General features: G+C 55.8%; 5 protein-coding genes across 5 annotated transcripts; 3 read left to right on the top strand and 2 right to left on the bottom strand.

Moving 5' to 3' along the window:
* BGZ61DRAFT_448947 (uncharacterized protein) lies at window positions 1–1,217 on the bottom strand. The gene is made up of 2 exons (XM_046245535.1): window positions 503–1,217; window positions 1–453 (listed from the first exon to the last, which is right to left on the bottom strand). Exons 1-2 carry the CDS (start codon window positions 1,012–1,014, stop codon window positions 393–395), a joined length of 573 nt encoding a protein of 190 aa, XP_046106033.1. The 5' UTR covers window positions 1,015–1,217; the 3' UTR covers window positions 1–392.
* Window positions 1,218–1,534: 317 nt separating this feature from the next.
* Window positions 1,535–2,676, bottom strand: BGZ61DRAFT_349024 (cyclin-domain-containing protein; the record flags this gene model as incomplete). Its single annotated transcript, XM_046240115.1, has 2 exons — window positions 1,535–1,988; window positions 2,045–2,676. The coding sequence occupies 2 exons, from the start codon at window positions 2,674–2,676 to the stop codon at window positions 1,535–1,537; spliced, it is 1,086 nt and encodes a 361-aa protein (XP_046106032.1).
* Window positions 2,677–4,664: 1,988 nt separating this feature from the next.
* On the top strand, window positions 4,665–8,470 carry BGZ61DRAFT_417566 (armadillo repeat protein). Its single transcript, XM_046243409.1, has 3 exons — window positions 4,665–5,226; window positions 5,295–7,039; window positions 7,092–8,470. The coding sequence occupies exons 1-3, from the start codon at window positions 4,932–4,934 to the stop codon at window positions 8,085–8,087; spliced, it is 3,036 nt and encodes a 1,011-aa protein (XP_046106031.1). The 5' UTR covers window positions 4,665–4,931; the 3' UTR covers window positions 8,088–8,470.
* Window positions 8,471–8,555: 85 nt separating this feature from the next.
* On the top strand, window positions 8,556–9,507 carry BGZ61DRAFT_448939 (uncharacterized protein). Its single transcript, XM_046245534.1, has 2 exons — window positions 8,556–8,909; window positions 8,964–9,507. Exons 1-2 carry the CDS (start codon window positions 8,862–8,864, stop codon window positions 9,258–9,260), a joined length of 345 nt encoding a protein of 114 aa, XP_046106030.1. The 5' UTR covers window positions 8,556–8,861; the 3' UTR covers window positions 9,261–9,507.
* Window position 9,508: 1 nt separating this feature from the next.
* Window positions 9,509–10,971, top strand: BGZ61DRAFT_448938 (uncharacterized protein). Its single transcript, XM_046245533.1, has 3 exons — window positions 9,509–9,795; window positions 9,848–10,140; window positions 10,214–10,971. Exons 1-3 carry the CDS (start codon window positions 9,673–9,675, stop codon window positions 10,707–10,709), a joined length of 912 nt encoding a protein of 303 aa, XP_046106029.1. The 5' UTR covers window positions 9,509–9,672; the 3' UTR covers window positions 10,710–10,971.
* The last annotated feature ends 7,723 nt before the right edge of the window (window positions 10,972–18,694 follow it).

Below are 18,694 nucleotides of genomic sequence, written 5' to 3'. Positions count from 1 at the left end.
CTTCTCATAGCAACCGCTCTAGTCCCGATTTGAGCTAGCGCTATGTGAGCACTTGCTTTTCTTAATCACATGCACAAGCACGTGAGCAGAATCGGTTACAATAGGAGTATCCGGGAACGAGCTGGAGGGCACTGTTATTGGAGGCAAGGATGTGTGTCTCAAGGTCAAATTAGACATCGTTTGATTAGGGCTTGCGAGATGCATCAGGCTGGGTGGCTCAGCATCTGAAGCTCAACTCCATTCACCCTCTGGGGCCCGGGCCGCGGACCTACGACCGCTCGTTCACCGCTGCATGGGCAATGAAGAATGCAGAGAGCTGCCGCCTCCCAGTTTGGCAATGAGAGAATTGTAATCTCGGCGTTATTTGATTAAAGCAGTTTGGAAATGCATGTCTATTTGTCGCCGCCTCCGGCCATCGTCATAACCACGACAAGACCAAGAACCCACCAGTACCTGTATCGTCGTTAGCATGGATCTCTAGAATGAACGTTTCTGTACTTACTTCTGCAGGAGTGTCTTCTCCGGCTCCTCTCCCACCTTCTTCCCCTCGGGCGACAGCACCACCGGCTTGTTCAGCTCCGGCTGCTTCCCCTTAGTCGCCGTCAACACCACCACCTTGGGCCCAAAGTCGCGCGTCTGGCCCGCGTCAATCTGCACGCCCTTGTACGCTGCGCTGCGCACCTCGCCCTCCTCATCCACCGACAGTAGGATGTTGGGTGCGTAGCCCTTGTCGAAGTTGTCCACGCTCGCCGCCGTCGTGCCGGAGATCCACCGCCCCGACTTGGTGTCGTACAGGCCGATGCGCACGAGGGACGCGCCCTCGGGTAGCTCGGGGGCTTCGTAGGATATGACTTGCGATGAGGAGGCGGCCGCCGGGTCGTAGGCGACTTCAGCGAGCGGCTGGGGGTCGGGTGTTGAGGCGTGGATGGGCTGGATGTAAATTTGGGCGGTGCGCTGGTCGGCAGCGACAAGCGCCGCTGCGCAAAGGCTGGATATGAGGGTCGTGAACCTCATTGTGAAACGCTGCCGGATTGACCTCCGTGGTTTTTACTCGTGGGTGTTATGAGGTTGGACAGGTCGCAACGTCGATAATGGAAGACGACACCTGGGCATGGAGCTCTACTGCGGTAATATTTCGGCTAAACTTCAGGACCTCAACACCTCGACTCCAGCCAGTTCTACAGCCAGTTCTACAGAACGATGGAACATGCGCTCTGACGGGGATAAATTGTTCTCAATTTCAAATAGACGTCAAATCTTATCCGATGCGTGAGTCTAAGTAGTTCTGCCTCCCGTGTTTGTGTGTACAGATGCTCCCTCGCTCTACCCTATGATGCTGTCCAAATCAAATCAAAATCATCCCAGTTCCAGACGCCGGTTATGTGCTGTCATGCAAGATCCACCGCGGTCCCTCATGGTAGTATCCGCTCTCTTCGAGTCTTGCCGGGATAGCCAGTAGTAGTCTACTAGCAGACCGTACCTTGGGCCCATCAGGCCACATCTAATGTACCATCATCGTTAGGTCCAAGGGGTATCATGTTTCTTGGTGTTCTCCGTCTTGATTATGTGCCTCTCGAGTCTCCTCCCCGTCCTCGTCGCCGTCTGATTCTTCGGCGTCTAGTGCATACCCTGGGGTACGTTCGACCAAGCCCTTGTAATAGGCCACCAGGACCTCTGGGTTTGGGACAATCTTCCAGTCAACTCGGTAGAGAAACTCGAGTTCTAATAATTTAAGCTCGGCCAATCGTACTCCGCCTACTCGCGCGTATGTGGTGTTGTTCCAGAAGGAATCAGATAATCCCTTGGCGGCGACAGTGGCAGCGGTGATGAGGAATCGGTGAACTGTCAGGGTGTTTATAGTGAATTCCGGGTAAAGTGCGCACAGTCGGTCAATGTAGTAGACCATTGCAAGCAGGAGCGGTGGGATCAGGGTAGCATGCCTGGCCAGGCGGTGTAAATAATCGCGTACGGATATGCCTGGGGCAGTTCTGGGGTCATTGTCAGTTCGGTCCAGCGACAAAAGCAGGCGTCGGTCAAGCCGTACCTTGAGTGAAAGCGTGTCAAGCCGCCATTTGAACTCCGTATCGCATCATTAGTCGCTATCAACTCGCCCAGCATGTGCGCAATCAATTCAACCATGTCCTCTACAGGACAGAACTCATATTGCTGTGGCAGAATTTTTGGAGGTGGCGAATCGGGTTTTGGTCGCTTCGATGTCTGCTGTGATGGCGATCCCGAAGCATTCGGAGCTTGGGCGGAAGGTTGCGGCGGCGAGCTTCGTCGTTTGACAGGCGACACCCCGCTTTGTGGTACCTGACTCTCGCTCAGGGCCTGGGGTTGGGGTGGTTGAGGGGCAGCGGCAGGGGTGTTCGCCGTAGACGGACGACGAGGGGATTTTGTGGTTTGCGCGAGAGGTTTTTGTGAGAGCGACGAGGACGAACGTCTGTGTAAATCCATGGCCGGCCCTTGGGCGCCAGTGTCATTGGCGACGTACTGCCGCGGGCGCTGGTGTGGTGACGAGTTCATAGGGTCGGCGACACACGGGTCTGACCGTGATGAATGTCGTCGCCCGATCGCGGCAGGTTTGGGGGAGTGTTGAGGAGAGTGATGCGCATAGCGGAATGTGGTCGGCGAGGCATTGGCGGAGGTTGAGAGGATCGGTGACGTCTTCAGCATGGTCTGCGGCGCATCGTCAGGTCGGGGAGTTGGGTGCGTGCGAGTGATGTGAGCAGGATGGAGTTGAGTCGGGGTTTTTGCAGTTGAGAGATTGCGGGCGGCGGTGGTGATTGCGACGGAGTTGGGACTCGACTGACTGACAACTGGCTGATCGATGGATGGAGACTTGAACTACTAGATCATGACTTGGTCGGTTTCATGCGGGCGCGATTCGGAGTACGACATTGGGAAGAGAAGCGCTATGGACGAGAACGTTCACCGAGCAAGACCAGGCTAACAGATCAAGCGCCGTGCGGTGCGGCCGTGCCTCGTGGTGGTGTGGTGCTCTGGTGCGTGGCTGTAGTCAGACGCGCGCAAAAGGCTCGTAGAGTTTGGATGTGGTGGGAATGGGCGGGCATGCCGGACCGCCCTTTTCCGGCAAGACGGCGCGATGACCAAACAGCGTTTAGGCGTTAGTTGCCTAACACGACCTGGGGTTCTTGGCAGGCCAGGCGCGGCAGTCTTGTGGTCAGTAAGAAGAAGAGCCAGAGCTAGAGGCCCTTCGTTGGGGCTTTCAGGGGGCTCCGGGGCCGTTGCGCGCAATCGGAGGGGGAGAGAAGCGGGTTTGGTGGTGTAAGCGTTGCGTGGTACATCCTGCGATGTCTAGTTTTTCCCCCTTGCTGGCGCTGCGAAACGACGAACCGAGGGCGACTGACAAGAGAGAACAGCGAACAGCGAACGGCGCTCCGGGCGGCCAATTCTCAATCCTCTATCTCGTATCTCCTTACCCCAGACAATCGTCCCCGGAGAGAACCAACGAGGCGCAACGGCTCCAAGTTCGCCCAGCCTGGTCTGGTTCTGGTTCTGGCTCTGTTGGATCGTCGAGGGCCAGTCGATGCGCAACGTGGATGGCAGGCGGGCTGTCAGAGGCGGCATCGTCGGCGTACATGAGGGGCCAGCTAGCAGGGCCAGGCACTGGGGTCACGGGACCCTGAATTCTTGGCTCATTTTGCTGGTGGTCAATGGAGACTCATTACCCATCCGTTAATGGAGCATTCAGGGATAGAGCTTGCTTGATACTCGAGCATCCATGACAAGAGCCGATCATTGTTTTGTAAGAACGGTAATACGGAGTACGACGTGCCTGGATGACAGCCCTGTTCCGGAAAGACTGGGTCAAGGAAGCCTGCATTGCTTCCAGAAGTCTGTCGCCCTGCTAGCTGCTGAGTTGCCGCATAGACACACAGACCGCCCAGCTTCGTCTTCTGTCCCGAAAGCCGATACGAGGGCTGGCGTAGTAAGAATAAGCCCCTTGGACCCTTCTTATTTAGTACCTCAGTCATGTACTGAAGTTTAGTTCTTATTCTCCTGAAATGAGGTTTTAGATAGGTACTGGCCTAAAGTATCTTGCGGAGTACAGTATATAACAGTGAGGTATTTGTCCATTTCGTTTTCTTTAGGGGAGAGCTTCGCCAATGCTCTTTTGTCTCCCTTGATCCATCGCATACTGTATTGTGTAAAGTTGTCAAAACTTCCTGCGCCGGCCTTCGTACATGGTCATGGATGTCAAAAAGTGGAACGACTGGTCGCCCTTGCGCAGTGAGAAAACTTAACTGTAGACCCTGGACGCGGCTAAACCCTTACACGTCTCACCGCGCTGCGAAGCCCATCCATGGCCATGACCGTGGGTCAATAGAACCCAGGGAGGGAAAAAAGTCATGAGACGACCTGCCAACTATACAAAGCACAAAAATGATCATGACAACCCTCTAGTTGTCGTCAGACCAATGTGAGTCCACCGTGGCGGCTCATGACAGCCCTGCTCAAGCCCTGCAATCGCAAGCCCTGCCGTCGGGTGTTCACAGGTGTCATGCTCCAATGCTCCCACTTCCAGCAGCTCATCGGCTTATCGGGTGGTGCGAGGCCGATAAGCCAGACACGTGCCATGCCGCTCCTCGGAGCCGCCAAATCTTGACGTGATCGCCCTGTAACGCCGCGTCTCCAGATGACCCCATTACACTGCATCGTTAATTGTTTGAACTCCATCACGGCTCCCGCCATCGCTTCTTTCGCTCGCCCTATTGTATTTGGGTGTGTTCTGCTTCTTCTGGTGTTTGCCTAAGCTCGACTGGCTGGCGCATTGGACTTGGCGCTGATACGAACACCACCAGGCTTCCATCCATCTATCTACCCTGACTACGTCGAACCACCATCACAGCTACCCTCACCCATCCACAACCCGGCTCTATATCGCCTCCACCACACCTCCAGTCTTCATGGCTCGCCCGCAAAGCCCTCCGATACTTTCCCAGCTCCGAAGCGCCCGAACGTTGCCCGAGCAAGCCGCCGCCCTGCGAGCTCTCAAGAATGAAATAGTTGGTCATATTCAGAAGAAGGAGCTATGGATCAGCTTGGGCGTCCTTGATCCCATCGTCAGGACACTCGCCACGGCTAGGTCACCAGCGAAGCCAAACGGCAAGGATGCACGTTTCCCTCAGGTGCAACGACATCTGTCGGAGGAGGAGAGCGTAAGGCTACAAGCCCTTCAGCTGGTTGCTTGCTTTGCACATGGTACAGCTTCATCCGTCGCGATGCATCTCCAATAGCCTTTTATCACATGGACTAACACAATATAACAGGAGGACCTGCTTTCCTCGCTCCCCTCCACGCAGCGAGGGCGCTCCCTGCGCTTCTGGCCAACATCTCTCCCTTCACGAATGCTCCCCACCTGGTTGTCGCGGCACTCAGGGCGTTGACGGACATCGCAGATGCCTCTGCCTTGGCCCCTGCGTCATCGCCATTTGACCTCGAGTCGCTTGCAGATGCCATTTTCTCGACACAATACCTCGAATCATTCGGTGCTATGCTATCAATTTCCTCCACAAACCACCTCCTTCAGTCTCAGGTACCACTTGCAGCCGGCCTGATATCTCGCCTGTGCCGAGAGGACCGACACCAGCATGCTTTGGCAACGGCGGGCATTCTGGATGCTCTTGCAACACGGTTAGCCAGCGTTGCTGTTGCCCGAGGTCATGTAGTTCCTGGTGCCGATGTGGTAGCAAACTTCGAGGGCCTCTTCGAAGCCTTCCCGGAGCCCGCACCCAAAAGCCTAAGGCTCAGGCCAATACTCGAGGCCATCGCAGCGATTATCGGAGACTCCAAATACCGCACTCATCGACTCGCAAATTCTCCTTCGATCCTCGCCGTCTTCCCTCCCATCAAGTTCGAGCGAACGGGCGAGACCGCAGAGTCCAAGCAGGATCAAGAATACCCTGGGTTTGGGAACCCGCGCCAGCAACCATTGACTGCGATGGAGTACATCCTACCAATCAATATATCGAGGCCATTGTCCACGTCTCCATACGCCTCTGGTGTGGTATCAGATTCCCAGTCTTCAAGCCGGTCATCTCTCAGCAAGTTTAGCTCTTCAGCAATATGGGATTCCCCACGCCCTCAGCCAGCTGGCGCTAACCTTGACGGGGACTCAGCAGAGGTCGAAAGTCCCTTCGTCCCCTGGCTTGTGTATCTTGTGAGGTCTTCGGATGAGTACGAACGACTACTCGCCTCTTCTATCCTTGCTGCATTGATCAAGTGTGGGGTAGGAAGCAAGTCTCTCAGAGAGACAACACTTGGGCTCCTTGTGGTGCCGTTGCTCGTTGACATGGTTGCCAAGAACGACAAGGACGCCTCAGATGTGGACGAGCTCGATAGCACCAAGCGCACAATTCTCGAGCAAGCACCCGTAGTTTTGGCCCGCATGGTTGTGGATAGCGACTATCTTCAAAAGTCAGCGTATGACTGCGACGCCGTCAAGGTCCTGAGCAAGCTCTTGAAACACGCATATACCCCGGTTCAGAACACAACCCAACCGCGGTACTGGTCGCCACTTCCCGACACCGAGATGGACGTTGAGGACTCCACCCCTCTTACACAACTCGGCGAGGATGGCCAGAACAGCCTGCTCATTCATCGGCTCAAGGTGCGCGAGGGCACCCTCAAGGCAATTGCGGCGCTTGCAGGAGGGAGTGAGGACTACAGGAAGGCATTCCTGGCGGAAGAAATTGTTTCATACGTCGTGGAGTCTCTGTCAGAATTCCCAAGGAAACCCAAGTCTATCAAAGAGCGGACCGACAAGACAACCGACCATGCCCCCAGGCAGACCGCCACGGCAGGATATGGCGCCAACCCTGCAGGTGTAATAATCGCCGGGTGCCATGTTGTCAGAATGCTGTCGCGTTCAGTCAGCACCCTGCGGACTGCCCTGGTTGATCATGGTGTTGCTTTGCCTGTTTTCCGGTTCATGAAACATCCCGACGTCAATATCCAGATTGCTGCCACGGCGACCATCATCAACCTCGTCGTCGAGGTGAGCCCTGTCCGGGAGGTGAGTTAAATACGGCCTTCTAAGTGCGTTGCAGCGTTACTAACTATCTTAGCTCCTAACTGAAAACGGCGTCATGAAAGTCCTATGCGAGCATGCTCATTCCGACAACCCAGCACTTCGTCTCAATGCACTCTGGGCCCTGAAGCATTTCGTTGATGCCGTAGGCCCTGAGCTCAAGAAGGCTTGTCTGGAAAAGCTGGGAACCGAGTACTTGGTACAGCTCATTTGCGATGACACAGAGGACTCGACGCTACACATGGGCCAGGAGAGGGAAACCTCTGGCATAGACATGGATGACGATATCGAGATGGAGCCATCCGACGTACCGCATCGATGGCTCTATGCGTCGAATGGACTCGTGCGGGAATTGGACTCTTCGCGGTCAACCAAGCTACGCCAGGCAGAGGACAAGCTTGCTGCGGTTCGAGAGTCAGAACTGAACCCCGTGCGAAGGGCACGAAACGATGATTTGGCGATCCAAGAACAGGGTCTCAATTTCATCCAAAACCTGATTGGGAGACCAGAGGCCGGATTAGCGTCGGAGACGACTAGCGAAACTGCCGAGATGGTTGACCATCTGTTTAATGAGCTCGGACAGGATCGCATGTTTGAGATTCTGGCATCCAAACTCCGGGCCAAGGTGCTCCACCCATTCTCCCGCCGAACTCCGGTGGCCGGCCGAGAAACCCGGGTGCTCCACCCACAGGCTAAGATCATCATGGCGGTCATCTACATCCTGGTCCACATGGCGGCGAGCATCCCGCGACATCGGCAATTGGTTATTGCACAGACGGAACTGCTGAAGCTCTTGGCGCAGCAGGCTAGCAGCAAGGATCGGGAAGTGCGGGTGGCGCTCTGCCACCTGATTATCAACTTGACATGGCAGGAGGACGATGGCGAGGCCCAGTCTTGCGCGCAGAGGGCACAGGAGCTGAGAAAATTGGGGTTCCACACCAAGATGGAGACGCTGAAGCACCAGGATGGGGACCTAGATGTGCGTGAACGGGCAAAGACGGCAGTGTGGCAGATACAACAGGCCACTTACTAGCTGAGCGATGGGGATATCACCGTCTACGCGAAGGTTGTGTATTTTATACAAGGAAAAGAGGCCACAAAAGCGTTACAGTCCGGGTCTGAACAGGAGCAGGACGTGTATCCATACTTTTACGTTGTAATTTCTCATGACATGGAATCATCAAGCATGCTACGGCACTAGCATTAATCTCATGATGTCATCCTGGATGTTAACTCTACTACCGGACAGGGAGGCTCGCGATTTCGGAACATGGGTAGTGCTGAGTTTGGTGGAACTCGTGACTGCCTTGAGTGGGACTAAGGTAGCTGGTTGGCGATCGATCTAGTTGATGTGGAGGGCGTATTCGTACAACGTGAACCAGTACTTGACGATGTATGGTCGTTTCTGCATGCAACGTGGGGAATAGTAGGACTGTTCACACACACAAGTGTGGAAAGGACCCTTGATACTAATTCTTAGTACTAATTCCTCACGGTTAGGTTTTTTTTCCCCTATGTGCTTAGTATCTTGGATTTAGGAAGGAGTGTAGGCTTCAGGCCTAAGATATCCCCCCCTTCAACTTCGAGCAGAGGAGCAAGACGGTAGGGGACTGAGAGGTGGTGATGTTGATGCTACCCTACAGTAAACCGATATCGGTAACCACATCTCATCATCACTTTGCAATATGCAAGGTCTTTATGAAATCACACCGACGTCAGGGATCTCCCGCCATGATCCTGGCTATATTCGCATCCGATTCATTTTACAGCCCATCGCAGACGATTTCGTCCCCTTGAGCGCAACCCCATGACGCCCGGGCCGGAACTTACGGAGCTCAAGTGGCATGACAACATGGTGAGTCGACGGACGGCTTTGGTCGGTGCTGGGACTTGACGTCGCATTGGACAGAAAAAAAGATCCTGCATCTGCCGGCAGGGCTGGTGGGGGGCTGCCAAATCCCGAGCTTGCCGGGTCTTTGCGATAATCGATGGTTGTGGTCATGGTGTTGTGATATGTCGCGGTACTTGTCTCAGTGCGCAGGTTAAGCTTCACTGTATGCCTACCTACCCTAAAGGATTGTTCGTCACTGCTGGCGGTGTGATGGTTCCGCGGGACATTGGGCTGACAAATGGTCTGCGTCAAGGTGTTATAGCATCGACCGGGATGAGACAAAGCCCTTGTATCGGTACTCGCGCGTCGTTGTGATGTCTTTCACGTCATCGACGCCGGCTGTCCAACCACCAAGCCGCATCAACACTTTCTCGCACGGCTGTCACGAGATGTTGCCCATCCTACTTCTCCCCTCCAGGGTTTTGCCCAATCGGCGTTGGTGGAAGTCAACAGCTTATGCACTTGTGAGGCCAGAGGAGTGAAAGCTCCTGGCAGGGGAGTGTGATCGGAGCATGCGAATGACGAAGGTATGAGCAAGGGCTTCTATATAAGACTATGTAAGAGACGACCGTGGTGCGGTATTCTCATGTTTCTCGCCCCCTCAATCACCGTGGTGGCTTGTTATATGCACCATCAACTGTAAACCCTCAGTGGCCGATATAATCTCGAGTTGTACTCGATCTAGCCCGCCATCACACTGCAAACTGAAGACATATCCGCCGTCGCCATGCCAGTCATCTACATACGCAACGACGTTCTCGACGTCAACCCGCCGGCAGGCGACAGCCACCTGTCCACGGGAGGTTCCGACTGGCTTTGGGCCGTGACGGCCATCTACACCGTCTGCTTCGTACGTGCAACCCCATCAGCTCTCATGTCCAAGTTGACTTACACGGAACTAGCTTGGCTACTTCGCCCTCAGCCTCAAGCCGCGTCATGGCGAGAAGATCTTCCATTACCTCTTCACCATTGCGCTGCTGGTCGGTGCTGTCGCCTACTTCGCCATGGCATCGGACCTCGGTTTTTCTGTTGTCGTGACGTCCCTAAACAGAGACGATGCCGCCACGTACCAGGTCTTCTTTGTCAAGTACATCAACTGGGTTGTCTCGTTTCCCGTTGTCATCATTGCGCTTGGATTGCTCAGTGGTGTAAGCTGGGCGACCATTTTCTTCAATGTTGCCCTTGCTTGGACTTGGTATGTGTATCCCGTCTGGAGCATCGTGAGCAGGTGAAGAGTGCAGAGTGGAATTGCTGACATTTCGTGAAAGGATCATCACCTATCTCTGTTCCGCATACGTCGCTACCTCGTACAAATGGGGTTTCTACGCCTTTGGCACCGTCGCCTGGCTGCTCCTCGCCATGCAAACCCTCTGGATCGGCCTCACGTCCGCGACCCGCGTGAATGTCCGCCGCGACTACGTCTTGATGGCCGGCTGGCTCAACCTGCTGTGGTTGCTGTACCCCATCGCCTTTGCCGTCTCGGACGGCGGCAACACTATTAGCGTCACCAAGAGTCTCGTCTACTTTGGTATCCTTGATGTCCTCATGATTCCCGGCCTCGCGTTTGTGTTCCTGTTCCTCTCCCGCAAGTGGGACTATGGCAATTTGAACCTGCACTTTACGCAGTACGGCCGTGTCGCTGGTCGGGACGGCGTGTTCCCCGAGAAGGCACCCGCACCGGCTACGAGTGCACCGGCTACAAGTGCGCCGGGCACGAGTGCGCCAGCGACGACACAGCCCGGTGTTGCACCCAAGGACGAATGAACCCAGTCCAGGATGACGGACAATATGTCAGACAAGCTGGAGGAGAGTGAGAGGAGAATGATGATACCGTCGGATGCTGAAATGCTGGAATGATGGAAATGGCTCGCTCGTTGGATTCTAATTGCGCAATGTTGAAGATGGATTTGAGATACCCTCGTTTGAACGGGAGCAGGATACCCGCCAGTTCTGCACACAGAATACCCTTGGAAATTACTGCAACAATAATAACTAATAAAATCTGCTTATTTACTATCCTTGAAAATATTGATTGGAGTATTTGGCCTTGTTAGCACTGTTCCTCATGTAAGTGACTCGTTACGAAAGGTATTGCAACCCGAGCGCAGGCCTTTGCACGCAGGGTGATGTAAGAAAATCCAATTACTTTACTCGGCACGTAATAACGCAAAGATGCTGTACAATAACATATTCCTTATTTTCTCTACATAAAGTCAAAGAAGCCCTCAGACCTTAACCCCAAGACAGTTGATATAAATACCCTTAATATGCGACTGCATCTAGTGATGCTGAATCGAGCGGGATACAGTATCAAGTGGCGCTTATACAAACGGCAATTCCGATGCGTCCAAAAGCAATACGGGTGCGTGTGAATAACACCACTTGTTCAAATGCCCAACTGCAAGCAGACCCAACGACACCGCCAGAAAGACAATAGAGGCCAATTGACTCGAGTCAGAAGCAACAGCCGCGCGGTGCCGAGAGACGATGCCGAATTCCAGCTGCTCGCATATGTTGAGCTAGGTCTGGATCCATGGCTTAAGGCACGAGAAGCTGAACTCTGCTGAATTGCGGGCCAACACATGAGACAAACACGAGAACGGGCCTTGGGCTCGTGGTAACTGGGGCGGGCTAGAGGCTTCTACGCCAGTCTCGATCCCTTCGAATGGGACGAAGAGTCGGCCGACGCGTGGGGACTCCACACAGTCTCTGACCGAGTGCTACGGATGCCGTGCTCTCACTAGTGCCTTCGATGGAAGCTTGCGGATGGAATCATTCCAAGGCGGTCACCGCATGTACTAGACACCCATCTGGCTCACCTGCGCCAGCCACGCTGCAGCATCGTCACCTCGGCGCTGCTACTCCATACGCCGCCAACCCAACCGACATCCAAGCTTGGCCGTACAAACGAGATGGATATCCAGTGGCGCAAGCCACTGCAGTGACGAGGTTAGGATGGAGAGAAGGCCCCTCCCAATCCCAACTAAGACATGCATATGGCCTCACCCGGGGCGAGGGAGAGGGTCTCGCGGGAGGCAACACGCTCTCCCACGTGGGCGGAGAGGGTCAAGCTGCGGCGGAACGATGCAGAGCCCTGTTTTTTTATTTACTTGCGGCCGCGACTGTGACAGTTGCAGTATCAGCCCACCCAACACGGCCGAAATCCCCCGGAGGCCCGCGGAGGCTGGCCGACACCGAGCTTCGGCGGTGGAGAAGTGATCGCCACGGGGGACAACGGGTGTCCACCCGGGCGGGTCTTCCGTCCAAGATAGCCGCCATTTACGGATCGCTAGGGGATGTGACGAGGTGGCAGACGACAATAAGAGGCTGCCGTCCTGATGAGCAGATCGCGTTAGAGGCGCCCTGGATCCAAGCGAGAAACGGGAATGCCGTCGGCAGAGCGGTAGAGGCTAAGTGGCACTACCTGGCGGTGGCCTGGGAGCCAAATCGCCAGTGGGATAAGTGTCACAGACCTGCGACTCCCAGCGAGTCCAGAGACGAGGAAGGGTGCATGCAGTTGTAAGACACGGACTGTGCAGTGCATGTAGACACAAAGGCCGAGACCAGTCTAAGGCGGCACTGGGCATGCTGCATGTTTGCTTCTTCTACAATTGCGTCTACCAGCCTCCTCGCAGGCGGGTACCACTCAAACATACGCTTCTTAGTTGGATGTACAGAGGGAGTCACAGGAAAAGGAGTTCCGGTCCCGTTTTCCACAAACTCAAGGGACAGGACTGGTAGCCTTTGCTGAACCTGAGGAGCAACAGAGTCGCACTACGCTGTAGGACCAACGTGGCAAACGCCAGACTGAAGTGAAGTATAAAACACCTGCAACTGAGGGCTCCGCTTGGCAGCTCCGGTCCTGCGGTGATAGGTGACAGGTGACCAGTGACGGCCGGCGGCGGAGGCGAGAATCGCGCAAAGCTTCTTTTGCTTGGTGGATTGTCGGCTGGTGTTGTCGTGTGCAACTGGACGCCTCGTCAACCCTAGAGCACAGCTAACCACATTGATGGCCAATGTTGTGGTTCCTATGTCGTATACAGCACTTGGCATTTTCGAATGTGTAGCAAACAATTGGGCCCAGCTCTCAACTCGCGGATGCAGAGCGATTATGTGGCATCAGCCCAGCCCGAAAGAGATCCGTGCTGGGTTTGAGTTGACCATCAATGCGCCAAGCATCTGGATCTGCCCATAGACTGGCCAAGGGATGGTATGGCGCATCGTGCGGGCGTACGGCTGAAGCCACTGTCCTCATCGCGACTCTGTCCAGGAGACTGGGACTCCAGAACCAGGACTGAGTCCCCGACCGTCTGGGTTAGGCTGGGTCAGTTCCGATGAGGCAAGTGAGACAAATGCCGGCGTTGGATGAGGGGATGGAACACGGATGGGCTCGCGGCTGGGGACTCACATTACGCGCCCGGTGCTCCCTGGCAATACGGGGAATTGCTAGGATGCTTGAGGCGAAGGTATTATGCCACAGCATGCTATGTCATAACACAGGGCAGATATATACCACAGTCCTGTACTTGAAACCGGGGCCTTTTGACTTGACAGGTTGTATGTGTGGTGGTGACAGCGGAAGCAGAGGCTCTATCCGAGCGGATGGGCCGCCACGCCGTGCTTTGGCTTGCTGTCAGATTCCTAGCTGGTTTGACGTTTGCCAGGTGGCTAAAGCTGGCGAATGGTGAGCGGGATCGTTACGAATACCTCATCTTCACAGAGACATTGTGTTGTCTCGGGGTGAAGAGTGGGGAATTGACATGCTGGTACCTATCGACTCGATAAATTGGCACTGTTTGTATGGACTAAAGCTAAGGTATAAGGCTTAGATGTCCTAAATCATTAGGTATAAAAAAGCCGGAAGGCAATAAGTGGGGGAAGGATTCAGGGCCAATTTACTATGTATGGACATTAAGAACATTGCGAAGTCCGGGACTCACCGGTACGCTGAACGGACACCGGGGTGTGTTATGTCAAGGCATGATTCAAGCTCTGGGCCAGCCCACGTGTCTGGCTGTCGGGACAGCTGGTATGCAGGGCGGCATGGTTCGGAGAGCTTGCAAAGTTATTTTTCGTCGGTTTCCTCTAGTCCCTTGGTTTGGGGGACGACAGTTGGACGGTTGAGAGACTTGTTTGCCCGCGGGAAGAGGGAATGCCTCATCAGGTACTCCGGAGCTTAGGATTGACCTGTCGGATGAGGGGCATGTTTGGGTGGCGTACACGCATGCGGTGCAGGCGAAGGGCGAGGACGGAGGCCACCTCGCTGGAGAATGGGGACCAAGGTGGATGATCGAGGCGGACAAATGGGTCAATCAATGAGCCAGAAGTGGAAGCGACCCTGTTTCATGCTGTGTGTTGCGTTGTCTATCCGGGTAACTGCTTGTAGAATTGCCTCCTGCGTTATGCCGTGCTGCGCTGTGCCGCTGCTGTTGGTGAGCGGAGACCATCCATCTGCATGGGGATCTGGATAAAGACCGGCACGTTGTAAGTGAAGTGGTGCTCCGTCAATCGGGATCGGTAACGAGATTCAAGACAGGCCATGGAACAGGGAGCCGACTCGGGGGATTAGGGGAGCCGGCGAGACAGACAGGCTCGGCAGGGAGGCCTGAAGCGACATATTCGTACAGGGACCGAGGAATGAAACGATCCTGGCACTGTACATGATTAGTATGGGTATAATACGAAGCCCTTATGCCGTGGCTTGCCCAAATCCCATTCACAGAGGCAACCAACACGCACACGGGTGGGAACCAAGGTTGCGGACCACTGTAAGTTTGCTGCTGGAGCGCTGAGAGGCCCGCGCAGATGCCGCATCCAAGGTACTGGATCCTCCTGGGATAGGCTGTTGGGGTGTTAGATCAGCATTGGATCAGCAGGTGGATGAGGTTGGTTGGTTCACCACGTCGGCGCCTGGAGACACTTGGTCGGCCTCATGTTGGCCATGTTCATGCGGGCGGAAAGGAGTTGACTCTGGATATTTCCTGATAAAGGGCTCCGGACGGACGTGGGAGTGACTTCCGTGCCAATCCTTCCGCTATTACTCTTTAAGCCCGATCCCGGTGGTTCTTTTTCCAGCCGGGATGCAACTCTCCCCTGGACTCGCCTATGCCCCGTAGCGGGCGCCAGAAACAGGGTACTGTAATTGCTGGACCGCAGGCAACGCAATCACGTTACCTCCTGAAGGGAATTGTCCGTACGAGGTCGGGGCGGAACGAGGGTAGTTCTTGGCAGTGCGCGCTACGGGCTGGGACGACGCCTCACCTGAGGAAACAGCTGTAGATGGAGATGAGTGGCTTGTTCAGAGCAGGTAATGGCCCCAGATGCCGTCGCGAGAGTGCAAGGTGAGACTGCCGACAAATAGCGTATTCTGTACGGGAGCCCTAGCTCAAGATGATGAGATGGACCGCACAGTGCCCGTGGACATTGTACAAAGCCACCGATCTGTATTCCACAGTGTGATGACGCCAGACACGCGCACGGTATAGCACAATAAGTCTGACGTAAGCTGACCATAATCCTCCGTCCCGGTAGGTCGGTACGAGCATGATGGAGGAGTAGAAAGACTGGATGAGGTGTCTCGAATTATTCACTCCCAATCTGCCAGTCGCTCAATGAGGACAGACTGCCAAGTGGGCGACGAATGAGAGGTTGCATTTGATGCATCGAGGTTGAGGACCTGGCGGCGTGGGACTGGTGGACGGGGAGCCATCGCTCCGCAGGTACAGCTGCACAAATTGCAGTGGCAGGGGCGATAGGCTTGGTTCGGCCCGTCCGGTCTGGCGGTTTTCCTTGCTACTGCTGCTGTTTTGCGTCGGTTTGGGCTCCCTCGCTGGCGAACCGATCCAGTTATCTATTTGGAAGCAGGCCAAGAGCTGCGAGCGTGGGAACCAGGGACTCAACCAGGGACTCAACCAGGGACTCGACAGCAGGGTCGATACATTGGACAAAGCGATCGGGAGGGTGGATCGTCGACTTTGCTGTGCAGGTTGAGAGACGCTGGGTGCGTGGCAGGGCCTGAACAATGGGTGGCGACCGATGCAAGCGTGGTGAACAATTAGGACCCGGCTGCCCCCTCCATGGTCCTTTTCTTGCATCACCGCATGTGCATTGCAGGAGCAGCACCAGCTGCAGGCATGCCTGAACATATCATCCAGCATACAGAGTACATACCACATACCGTAGTACATTGTCTAGCTTCTGGGGAGCAGAATCGAACCAGCTCGTCTTCCCAGAGAAGGCGCATTTCCGTGGTAGCACTCGGTACTACGTAGTATACGGAGCAAAGTCTTTGTGACAAGCATAGCCATTTTCCCATCATTGTGCCATGCTAGATACGGGCCCATGGTTGAGAGAGATGAGTGGCGCGCACTGTCCCAAAAGCCCTGTGGAGGACAGTGCTAAGAAGTATCTGTAAAAACGGTACGGGAAGGGATCGATGGAAGGAACAAGGGCGATTGTGAAGATGGCAGAGGTGAGAGAAGAGAAGACATGAGTGGGAGACGGATTAGGATTAGCTTCATGCTAGCCTCGAGGATCCCGCCAGCCGGGTCCTGCATCCCGCGTTGCTAGCGCAGCGCTAGGCCACAGTCGGAAGTGCCCCATGGCCAACCATTCCCTCCCGGGTAGAGAGCCCGATCAGTGAAATGGGGCAGCTCAGATACGGTCCGCGGGACGGGGATGGGGAGGCGGGAGACGGGGGACAGTTTGCGGGAAGAGACAACAAGCGAGTCCGAGGGAGACAGAAGCAGCAAGACTTCCTGCGGCAGAGATAGCGGAATCTTGGGGCGAACGTGGTCGGGGCTTGGTCCTCTTCCGCGTCGGCCACCAGTGCCAAAGTGCTGGCCACAATACCAACGCAACCTTCTTAGCCACTACGTCAGCGCCGCTGACAAGCCCATTCCACTAGCTACATATGAGTACATGTTCCGTCAGCGTGATGCTTTCTTTTTTCTGTGGGGAAGCGAAGGGGAGGGGAAGGGGAGCAAAGGCAAAATGGCAGGGGACGAAGCGGAAGTGGGTGTGCTGCACCAGGACCCTTTGGTATGGACGACATGACATTATTTCTAGATTTTCTTTCCATCGGGCTCCTTTCGATGCTGAACCGACGGCAGCGGCTGCTGGCTTTTTCGTGTTCCGTTGTGCTCCCGTCGTGATTGCGTTGTGCGGGCGGGTGTTGGCTGGTATCACCGATGCACCCTGGTCACCCGCTCTGCAACCACCGAGCCTGGACCCCAGCTAGCGCGGAGCCGGGGAGAGAAAGAGAGTGGCCTGGTGGTCTGGCAATGGGCAGTGGGCAGGCCGGCGATGGGCAGTGAGGGTGTCCAAGGGGTGCTGGCGGCCAGTCGCCTGGTTCCTTGGCAGACCCGTCGCGTGCCCGGCCCCGGGAGATGCGTCGATGGATCGCTGGAAGCGACGCACCAGCGACGCACCACGACGCCGTGGCGGCGCTAGAGGAGGCGACTCTCAAGTGCGAAGGCGTGAATGGACGGCTAGGGAGGGCTAAGGAGGGTCTAGGATGGATCCCCGGCGCATCTTGGAGGGTGGCAGAGAGACATGATAGGCTTCCACCAAACCCCAGCTGCTGGAGCCGATGGAGTCTCTGGGACTTGGGAGGCGCTAGCAACCAACAGGTCTTGCAACCTCCGACACCCCGGTCCATCGATGTCTTTTCCTTCGTCCTCACAGTGCCTGCAACGTGCATCCAGCGCCCGTCGAGCCAGCAATCAATCAATCAATCAATCAATGGATGGACGGGCTGTGCGCGTTCCCAGCCCGTCCATCCACGCTCCCCACTGCTCGGCCACCCCTGCGCCCGCCGCCTGCGTGTCGTTTCCCGGGAACGTTTTTGCCCCCCCCTCCGCTTGGTACCGATTCCTGGGTGCTGGGTGCTGTCAGGCGCTGTCAGTGCCCTGTGAGGTACGCGGTACAGAGACACGCAGGCCGCACAGGGCCGCACACGACTACCCCGTAGCCATCTCCTCCCCCCACCGAAAGTGCTGCCACTCCGCTGAGGCACAGGCCACTGGGCGCTGATTCTTGCCTCTCCCAGCCCTTCTCCGGTCCGGTTCGCAGGCTGGCTGCCACTGAAGCTGGTGGCTTCTTGTCTCATCTCTTCTCTCCTGTTGCCTCCATCTCCCAGCGCCCACGCTGCCCATGCACACACACCCCCAGTCGTCTGGTGTCTCTCCTTTGCCTGCCTGTGGCCCGAAGAAGATTGTCGAGAACCCAGGCCCGTGGCAGACCCGCCGCGAGCAAGACATTCGCGGCTCCTCGGGGCACTGTCCACGACCCCGGGAGAGGGCTCTCGGTCGCAAAGACGCCGGATTGAAACTCTCGCCATCAGCGGCAAACGCCTCTACTGTGTACCACGACTCGATTGGGGAAACAAGCAGCCAACAAAGGCAGATCCCAAACTCAGGGTCGGCGAGATAGAGCCAACTCTAATTCTGCCCAGCGAGCCCAGTGAGCCCAGCAGCCCAGCGATCGATCCGTCTCCCTGGCGGCGGTCTCGCAGTCTCCCGAACTCTCGGCGTGCCTGCGAACGGCCATCCCTATTCGTGCTTGGCGGCCAGCGTCACCCACACTCGCCCACTGTGGCTCGTCCCAGCCCAGGCGTACCCAAACGTACCAGACGTAGGTATGTACCAACCAGACGTACCAAACGTACCCAGGCGTTCGAGTCAGCTGTACCGAATCCAGGCACTCGGGCCTTTCAGCCATTTTGCCTTTCCACCCCCGAAATCCCAAAC

The sequence above is a fragment of the Ilyonectria robusta genome (genome assembly GCF_021365365.1).
Source record: "Ilyonectria robusta strain PMI_751 chromosome Unknown BGZ61scaffold_7, whole genome shotgun sequence".
In the NCBI taxonomy this organism is placed as follows: Eukaryota; Fungi; Ascomycota; class Sordariomycetes; order Hypocreales; family Nectriaceae; genus Ilyonectria; species Ilyonectria robusta.
Note: the sequence above shows the minus strand (reverse complement) of the source record. Positions and strands in the feature narration are given on the sequence as shown.

Excerpts from the sequence above, each read along its gene's own strand:
- BGZ61DRAFT_448947 (XM_046245535.1), bottom strand. The coding sequence starts at position 1,014 with ATGAGGTTCACGACCCTCATATCCAGCCTTTGCGCAGCGGCGCTTGTC. Across the intron at positions 454-502 it reads GAGAAGACACTCCTGCAGAA|GTACTGGTGGGTTCTTGGTC; the intron begins GTAAGTACAGAA and ends ACGACGATACAG.
- BGZ61DRAFT_417566 (XM_046243409.1), top strand. The coding sequence starts at position 4,932 with ATGGCTCGCCCGCAAAGCCCTCCGATACTTTCCCAGCTCCGAAGCGCC. Across the intron at positions 5,227-5,294 it reads GGTTGCTTGCTTTGCACATG|GAGGACCTGCTTTCCTCGCT; the intron begins GTACAGCTTCAT and ends ACAATATAACAG. Across the intron at positions 7,040-7,091 it reads AGGTGAGCCCTGTCCGGGAG|CTCCTAACTGAAAACGGCGT; the intron begins GTGAGTTAAATA and ends TAACTATCTTAG.
- BGZ61DRAFT_448939 (XM_046245534.1), top strand. The coding sequence starts at position 8,862 with ATGACGCCCGGGCCGGAACTTACGGAGCTCAAGTGGCATGACAACATG. Across the intron at positions 8,910-8,963 it reads TCAAGTGGCATGACAACATG|AAAAAAAGATCCTGCATCTG; the intron begins GTGAGTCGACGG and ends CGCATTGGACAG.
- BGZ61DRAFT_448938 (XM_046245533.1), top strand. The coding sequence starts at position 9,673 with ATGCCAGTCATCTACATACGCAACGACGTTCTCGACGTCAACCCGCCG. Across the intron at positions 9,796-9,847 it reads CCATCTACACCGTCTGCTTC|CTTGGCTACTTCGCCCTCAG; the intron begins GTACGTGCAACC and ends ACACGGAACTAG. Across the intron at positions 10,141-10,213 it reads GTTGCCCTTGCTTGGACTTG|GATCATCACCTATCTCTGTT; the intron begins GTATGTGTATCC and ends ATTTCGTGAAAG.